Genomic DNA, 9,084 nt, shown 5'->3' on the forward strand with positions numbered 1-9,084 from the left:
CCCCCCGACACTGAGAGACAGCGAGGGCTAGTGGGCAGAGCTGGGGCCAGGGACACCTGGGTCCTCTTCCCAGCCCTGTCACTGCCTCCCTCAGCAGGGGGAGCGGCCAGTGTCTGGGAGGGCTGGGAAGGGGCCTGGTGTCAGGGTGGTGGGCAGGGTGAAGCCACCTAACCTCCACCCCCCCCCCCGGGCCCCTCTGCAGGGTGGAGACAAACCATGACACTCATTGCTTTCCCTCCAGGGGCCAGCTGCTGCAGAGCTGAGGAGTCAGGCTGAACCAGGAGAAACCGGCCCCGAATCCCGCGCCTTCCCAGCATTCCCTGCTCTACCCCTTCGCAGAGGCAGGACGCAGCGCTCGGCTGAGGGGGGTCGGATTCTGAACCTGCTTGGCCCTGGAGAGTGAACCCAGCTCCTTGGTGAGGCCCCCTGGCTCCCCAGGGCCCCCCGGCAGCCTGCATGGCCCCGAGCTCCAGCACGAACGGCTCTGAGCCCCTGGGTGCTGGGGCCAGTGAGTGCCTGGGGTACCTGACTGCTCAGAACCGGTCGGCCCGGAACAGCACCGCGGGGGCCCACGTGACCCAGCCAGACCCCCAGCACCTCCTGATCAGTGCCCAGCAGCAAGAGCCCGACTACGTGGCCATCCCCGTCACCATCTTCTACAGCCTGCTCTTCGTCTTCGGGCTCCTGGCCAACGGGCTGAGCGTGCTGACGCTGCTGCGGAGCGGGCGCATGAGGGCGAGCGCCGTGCGCTTCTACCTGCTGAGCCTGGCCACGGCCGACGTGCTGATGCTGCTCACCGTGCCGGTGACCCTGTACCGCTACTTCTGGCAGTACTACCCCTGGGCTCTGAGCGACGCCGTCTGCAAGCTCTACTTCATGGCCCGCCAGCTGTGCTGCGCCACCACCAGCTGGACCATCGTCGCCTTCACCACGGAGCGCTACGTGGCCATCTGCCACCCCATGTGGGCCATCACCGGCCTGCGGCAGTCCCGCATGGCCTACCTGCTGGCCCTTATTTGGCTGCTGGCCCTCATGAGCTCGGTGCCCCTTACCGTGGTCTACGGGCAGGCGTCAGCCTGCATCCTGGACTACACCTCCACCCGCCGGGAGAAGAGTGTCTTTCTCTCCACCGTCTGCGAGATGCTGGAGCCCAAGCCGTACATCATCTACAGGAGAATCATCGAAGCGCGCAGTGTCCTCTGCTTCCTGCTCCCCCTGGCTGCCATCGTCACCTTCCACCTCCTCATCTTCCGCCACCTCAGCCAGACCCGCCGGCAGCGGGAGGAGATGGCTCTGACCCACCGCTGCTCAAGGGGCTTCTCCGCACAGGTCAACCAGCCCCCTGGGAGCCTGCCTCCGTCGGAGAGGAAGGCCCGGCACCTCATGGGTGAGCGACAGCCTCTGAACGGCGCTCAACGCTTCCCTAGCACCTTCCGTCCCAGGGCCCTGCAGCATTTCCCCGAGGCAGGGCAGGGTCTTCAGCCCATTTCACAGGTGGGGAGGCGGTGGGGGGAAGACCCCACGCTTCCAGACGTGGCCTCTCGTCCCCTGTGACACGTTCTAAGAGGCCAGCTCTGAACGCCTGGGGCCTGATTCTCAGAGCTGCCGCACACCGGCAGCCCCCGGTCAGCGTGAAGGCTCAGCACCTCTGAAAGTCAGGCCCCAGCTGGCCCAGACGAGCCCCAAACTCAGAGGCCACTTTCAGAAAATCTGGGCCTAAGTGACTTGTCCAAGTCACATGAGTCAGTGGCAGAGCCGGGGCTAGATCCAATTTATTAGCACACCCACGTACCCAGAGCAGCGTCACATCCTGCTTGTTTTATCACATCATGTACTGTCCCACGCACTGCACCTGGGTCGGTCTCGTGGGCCTGGGGCCTGGGCCTGAGGCAGTCTGGTGTGGCTGGGGCAGTCCAGTGAGGCTGGGACGGTCCGGTGGGCCTGGGGCAATGTGGGGGGCCTGGGAGGGTATCCTGCACCTCCTCCAGCCCCTTTGAAAATCTAAACTGTTTTTGAGACTCGTTTTAATCAGTAAAATAAATAATGTGTGTTAACGAACTGGAGGAGTGAAAAGCTGCATAAGTGTGACTGCCACATCCAATATCCAGGGTGCACCCAGGAGTTAACCAACCCCACGCGGGGAGTGAAGCCAAGCCAATCCCTGTTCCTAGCAGAGTCATCCTGACAGCTTCAGCCGCTGACGCACCGGTCCCATCTGCCCAGCAGGAAGTGCAGTCCTGACACTGCTATTCTTAGTGTTGTGGCATGAATGGCGCAGGCCTCAGTCGGGATCAGGCCCATTGGACCCGGCTCTGTACAGAGACACAGGGAGCTGTGCTCCCTGCCCCAGGAGCTCACAGTCCACGTGCAAAGCCCAATGTACCTGCGTTCTGGCGCTGTGACCAGCGCCTCCGGAACAAACAGACCGTCCTGTCTACACACGGTTAGTCAGACCCCTCCAGAAGGCTGAGCAGATGTCTCTGACTCCTTCCTTCCGCGCGTTCCGTTCCCAGGTTCTGCTCTGCAGGTGGCTGGCTCACTCAGCGCCCTGCCCGCTAGTGGGGATTGCCAATTCCCCGGAGCTCCCTTTGCAGGCAAGTATCAGAGGGGTAGCCGTGTTAGTCTGAATCTGTAAAAAGCAACAGAGGGTCCTGTGGCACCTTTAAGACTAACACAAGTATTGGGAGCATAAGCTTTCGTGGGTAAGAACCTCACTTTTTCAGATGCAAAAGTTAGTCTTAAAGGTGCCACAGGACCCTCTGTTGCTTTGCAGGCAGTCACCGAATGGAGTCGGGCCCAGCAGCAGCCTCTGTGCCGAGCACAGGGAACACTCTCTATGCAAACGCTCCCTTGTCGGTGGGCTCATCCCTCCTCGAGGCCGGAGCTGAGCCAAACCACACAGTCCAGTCCCAGCCCTGTCTACTTCCCTCATGGCCTTGCCCAGCCCCTCCATAACCACGGCCCTGGGGCCCGTGCAGCATGTTAGACCTAAATGATTCAATAGGGACCCTGGAATTACGTGGCAGGAACCAGAATTAAGGGGCTCTGCTCCCCCAGCCCTCTCTCCCTTACTGCCCCTACTGCCCAGCCCAGTGCAACCAGTACAGCAAGCCTGAGCAGCTGGTGAATCAATCCATTCATTGTACGCTGCCCCGGGATTTTCATTGTGCTGCAGGTTTCTGTGTGGTGGTGAGCAACAGCATTCTAGCAACGGGGAGGGGCAGGTGGAGATCTGGGGTATCTGGGCAAGGCTGCTGGGGCATTTGGCACCGAAGGAACGTGTGAGAGTTGATTTGGGGGGTTGGTGCACAGGAGGCAGCTGAGAATCGCAGTGCCGGGAGGGGCTGCATCTCCCCATCCCGCCCTCAGCTGGGCAGGGCAAGAGGTGACGTTAAATGTGGAGGAGGAAGGCTGAATTCCTCATTCCCCATCCCAGGAAACTTTGACTGCAGCTCACGGCCCCTGAGCCCGTATCAGAACATCAGAACGGCCAGACTGGGTCAGGCCAATGGTCCATCTAGCCCAGTGTCCTGTTTCACAGTGGTCAGTGCCAGACACTTCAGAGGAAATGAACAGAACAGGCCAGTTATCGAGTGATCCATCTCCTGTTGTCCACTCCCAGCTTCTGGCAGTCAGAGGCTTGGGGTTGCGTCCCTGGCCATCTTTGCTAATAGTCATTGATGGACCCGTCATCCAGGAACTTAGCTAGTTCTTTTTTGAACCTAGTTACACTTTTGGCCTTCACAACATCCCCTGGCAACGATTCCCCAGGCCGACTGTGCTTTGTGTGAAGAAATACTTCTTTGTGTGTGTTTGCTTTAGACCTGCTTCCTGTTAATTTCATTGGGTGATCTCTGTTCATGTTATGTGAAGGGGTAAATAACACTTCCCTACTCGCTTCCTCCACACCCATCATGATGAACAGTCCCAGTCTTTTTAATCTTTTCTTGTACAGAAGCTGTTCCATCTCCCTGATCATGTTTGTTCCCCTTCTCTGTCCTTTTTTCAATTCTAATATATCTTTTTAGAGATAGAGCCACCAGAACTGCTGTGACGGAGCAGGGAGCGGGGCAGATTTGACCTGGGAATGTTGCAGGGGGGTTACACTGGGGATGGGGGACTTCCCTTGCAGGAAGCTACCTGACCTGTAACCTGAGCCAGGAGGGGGGTTGGGAGAAGTGACACCTTCTGCCTGGGAGACTGAACAAAGGAGAGGAGGAGCAGAGGGGAGGGGGGAGAAAGCTGCTGGAGGGTTTTGGGAGTTTTTTCAGTTTTGGGCTGGGAGGTGCAACACAGGGAACCCCAAGCTGGGGTCTAAGCTCCCTGAACCCCCCAGAAGGACTTGATTGAGGGGTTCTGGTTGTCAGGGCCGGCTCTAGGATTTTTGCCGCCCAAAGCAAAAACAATTTTGGCCCCCCACACCCGTTTTTTAATTACCCCACCCCCGGCCCCACCTCAACTCCGCCCCTTCCCCAAATCCCCAGCCCTGCCTCCTCCCCCCAGGCTCTCAAGCCTAGGAGGGAGGGAGGGGGAGAAGCGGCGCCCGCGCCGCGGCCGCTCAGGATCTCCCCCTCCCTCCCAGGTTTGAGAGCCTGGGAGGGAGGGTGAGTAGCGGCGCGCGAATCAGCTGTTTCGTGCGCCGTGGCACGCGAGCGGCAGCAGCAGCGGAGGTGAGCTAGGGCGGCCGGGGCACATTTTTAGGGGCAGCATTCTGGCGCCGGCCATGCCACCCCTAAAAATGTGCCGCCCCAAGCACCAGCTTGTTTTGCTGGTGCCTAGAGCCGGCCCTGCTGGTTGTAGCTAGGGTTGTTTTCAGAGACATCCACAGCAACTCCAAGATCTCTTGAGTGGTAACAGCTAATTTAGATTTCGGAGTAGCAGCCATGTTAGTCTGTATCCGCAAAAAGAACAGGAATACTTGTGGCACCTTAGAGACTAACAAATTTATTTGAGCATAAGCTTTTGTGGGCTACAGCCCACTTCTTCGGATGCATATGTTCCATTCTATATGCATCCGAAAAAGTGGGCTGTAGCCCACGAAAGCTTATGCTCTAATAAATTTATTAGTCTCTAAGGTGCCACAAGCTAATTTAGACCCCATCATGTTGTATGTATAGTTGGGATTATGTTTTCCAATGTGCATTACTTTGCATTTATCAACACTGAATTTCATCTACTATTTTGTTGCCCAGTCACCCAGTTTTGTGAGATCCTTTTGTAGCTCTTCCCAGTCAGTTTAGGACTTAACTATATGAGTAATTTTGTATCATCTGCAAATTTTGTCACCTCACTGTTCACCCCCTTTTCCAGACCATTTATGAATAGGTGGAACAGCTCTGGTCCCTGAACAGATCCTTGGGGACTCCTTTCCCCGCATTTTTCCATTGTGAAAATGACCATATATTCCTACCCTTTGTTTCCTATCTTTTAACCAGTCACTGATCCGTGAGAGGACCATCCCACTTATCCCATGACTCCTTACTTTGCTTAAGAGCCTTTGGTGAGGGACCTTGCCAAAGGTTTTCTGAAAGTCGAAGTACACTATATCTAGGGCCCTACCAAATTCACGGTCCTAGGAGATAAAAAATCATACATTTCATAATTTCAGCTATTTACATCTGAAATGTCACGGTGTTGTAATCGTAGAGGTCCTGATCCAAAAAGGAGTAGTGGGGGGGTCGCAAGGTTATTGCAGGGGGGGTTGCGGTTCTACCACCCTGACTTCTGCGCTGCTGCTGGCGGTGGTGCTGCCTTCAGAGCTGGGCGGCTGGAGAGCTGTGGCTGCTGCTGGCCGGGATCCCAGCTCTGAAGGCAGAGCCGCTGCCAGCAGGAGCACAGAAGTCAGGGTGGCATGGTATGGTATTGTCACCCTTACTTAACATAACAGTCCAGAGTCCAGTCTGCAGGCAATTGGATGGGTTTATTGGGGCTAAACAAGCAAGCATATTTCAAAGCCCTTTACACAGTCGGGCTATCGCTATATGCCGATAGTTTCCTCTTTCCCTCCCCCAACTACTATTCTATACACCACTAGAACCCCCTCCTTCTCCTGACCCCTAGCTCCGCACGCCGACGGAGCTCCCTCTTCCGCCTCCCTCTTCTTGGCAAACTGAATTATACTTGTAGTGCCCCCACCTGGTACCACCCCTTCCAATACATGGTCATGTTCCATTCTGGGCAGCCTGGGGGTGATAAGACCACCTCTTTTGCACCTGGTGGGAGGGGTAAGGAGTGGGGTTACTTGTGGCCATGGTCACTTTGCAGACTTCGCATCTTCTCTTAACACCTTCCTGCTGCTCCATTAGCCCCTTATCTTCTCTGGTTACTGAAAGGCAAGGCTACCGGGTGGAGGGCAGGGGGTGCAGCCTTGTGCTTTCACTTACATTCTCGTGCTTGCTTATTTTGCTTGTTTAAAAGCAAGGCCAGAAGCAAGATTATTATTGTTTAGTTTTTATTTTATTTACTTTATATTTTTCTAACAATCACCAGCGAGATGGTTGCGTGTGGAGGCTTAAAATCTCAAGGAACCCCTCAAGATGAAATCCAGTAAACATAAAAAACATTTTAAGAGTAATCTCTCTGTCCATTAGCAGTTGGCTGATTTCTGTTGATTTACATCCCATTTTCCTACTTCTAAAATGTTTTTCTCTTCTCTGTTTCTACATGACATAGTGACACTACCTATACAGAAAGCATTGTCACATGTACAAAAGAAATACTGAAAAAAACAGGGAAATTAAACCGTCTTTCTGATCTCTCTGTTATAGCAAGCTGAGGTGTTAATTGTGACAAGAGCAGGTTAAAAATATTCAAGTGGAAATGTGATTTTGAAGTTCATCGTGATGAACAAGGTGTAATTTTTCTCTTCCAGAGCTGTGGTTTCAGGCTCTTTGCAGACTCAGGCAGGTGTCACTGTCTTGGTCACAGTTGGGTCCCTTTTGAAAGTTTTCGAGAGACATTTTGGTAATGAAAGCTGAGTTTGGGGGTGCAGTTGTGCATCAGGTTCTAAAAGAGGGACAATGCTATGGTCATTCCATGGCTGCAGAATCCCATTGTGCAAGGAGCCCTGTGCCATGCGGCTGGGCATGAATCTCTCTCCTCTCTTCCATGCAGGTGCTGTGGTGGCTGCGTTTTTCTTTTGCAACTTCCCCGACACGGCGTCATCCCTGATGCACATTTACATTCACAGCTGGAGCACCAGCGTCCTGGTGCTCTACACCTGGCTGAAGACCTACCTCTCACTGCCTCTCTGGTACCTCAACAGTGCCCTGGACCCCCTCCTCTTCTGCATCTCCTCAGCCTCCTTCCGCAACGCCTGCCGCGAGAGCCTCCCCCCACTCCTGCCCTGGATCAGCAAGAAACTGCAAGGCTCCTGTGTCAGGTCGGGAGGGCAAGCGCCCAGGGCTGGAAGATCTTTGTGGACCTTAAATTCCACCAAAGGGGAGCCAAGCAAATCCTCCAGAGACTCTCAGCCCAGTGAGCCCCAGCTCCTCTCCTGTGGGAAGAGAGCGGGCCCGTGAGCCTCACCCAGCGCAAACCCAGCCTGTGCACAATAGAGAAAGCCGTGCACTATTCACAATGTCCTGGCACAATCGTGTGAGATACCCTGGAGCGCATGCATTCGTGCTTGCACACTTTCCCCTCCCCCCGGGTGCTAGGGGATCAAGTGGAGGCTTACTGCAGCACGGATTGCTGCTGGTGTAACAGCTGACTAGCTAGCAGTTCCGCTGTTCAGTTGTTGCTCTTGTGTGGAAATCTGTTGCTGAGTTGTTTGTGGCGTGTTTGCTGTTGTGAGGTGCTTCAGTCACTATTGTGGTGCATGGCTCAGTCTGTGTGGCACAGAGTAGGCTTTGTACCTGCTTGAAATCTAGTTGTGTATTCTCTTGGTGCTGGGCGGGCTAATGTTTTGGAGGGCTATTGCAACAGGAGAAAGGAACAGACTTTGTGGAGGGCTAGGGCTCCCTCCTTCTCCAGTTAGGGTGTCCCCCAACCTCAGTTTGATCAGGTTTCCTTTGTTCCAAGAACGGATGCAAGATACGGATACGAATCCCAAAATCCTTTGGGACATGGAGTCAACTCCACAAAATAGCACAGAATCCCAGAGCAAACCCTGAGCTCCTTACGCTGCTACCTCCCAGTTCTTACTCAGACACTACTCCCACTGGAGCCTGGAGCCGGTATTTCCAGATAGGAGAGAATGGATCCCGAAGCCAAAACCCCGGGTATACAATGGCAAGCTGGGCCTGGAGTCTCCAGCACGGTCCCTGGATTCTGCATGGCTCTGAGGCAGCAGGTGGGAAATGTGGCAGGAGCTTAATTTTAATTAAAAATAGAGTTTTTAAATTAAATCTGAACGTGCACAATCCAATCAGCAGTGTCCTCTGAGTTATTCTGATATTACATTTATTTGATGCTGTCCCACACGTTAGACGTTTGCAGTGAGAACGCGTAACTCATCGGAGGGGCCAGGGGAGCCGCATGTGCGTTTGAGAGAGACACACAAACACTGGGGCTTTCGGCACGAGGGTAGTAAAGAGGCAGCTGGAGATGGTGAGACTGCACATTAGCTAAACGACCGGCAGTGAAATAGTTAAAAATATTGACATTTAAATAGTCTTTGGCATTAACACCCCGTGTGATGATGATGGAGCAGCCTGCCTTTCTCGGAGCCAGTCTTTCAGGCTGCCTGCTGCTTCTTGACCAAAACACTGCTTCACTTCACCTGGCTTATGTTTTCAAGGTTACCTGTACAACCAGAAGAGAGCTTGAGACATCATGGTTTGAAATGAAGGCTGAGACTGAGGAACACAGTTCTGTGGCAGGGACGGATCCTGTGGCAAGTCCCATGGGTACAGAATACAAGGTCATATCCACGTGATTTTCTTTTTTTGCTTAATATTTTAGCTTACTAGGGTCAGAGGTTAAACTTCAATGGGGGTTTCCCTGAGTGAGGACTGAGAAAAAACACAGGATCTAATCAGGATCTGGCCTAATAAAAGAGTTGTGTCTGTCTGTATTGAGGGCTGTACATCAGAATACCAGCTTCTTGTTGCATGTCACGCTTCTGCTTCGGCAGCCCCAAAT

The 9,084-nt window shown here is 54.0% G+C and overlaps 1 protein-coding gene across 1 annotated transcript; it reads left to right on the forward strand.

Annotated features, from left to right (window-relative positions):
- Positions 1 to 456: 456 nt before the first annotated feature.
- On the forward strand, positions 457 to 7,520 carry LOC135881052 (neurotensin receptor type 1-like). The gene is made up of 2 exons (XM_065407542.1): positions 457 to 1,387; positions 7,114 to 7,520. The coding sequence occupies exons 1-2, from the start codon at positions 457 to 459 to the stop codon at positions 7,518 to 7,520; spliced, it is 1,338 nt and encodes a 445-aa protein (XP_065263614.1).
- Positions 7,521 to 9,084: the final 1,564 nt, after the last annotated feature.

This window comes from Emys orbicularis, chromosome 7, assembly GCF_028017835.1.
Source record: "Emys orbicularis isolate rEmyOrb1 chromosome 7, rEmyOrb1.hap1, whole genome shotgun sequence".
In the NCBI taxonomy this organism is placed as follows: Eukaryota; Metazoa; Chordata; order Testudines; family Emydidae; genus Emys; species Emys orbicularis.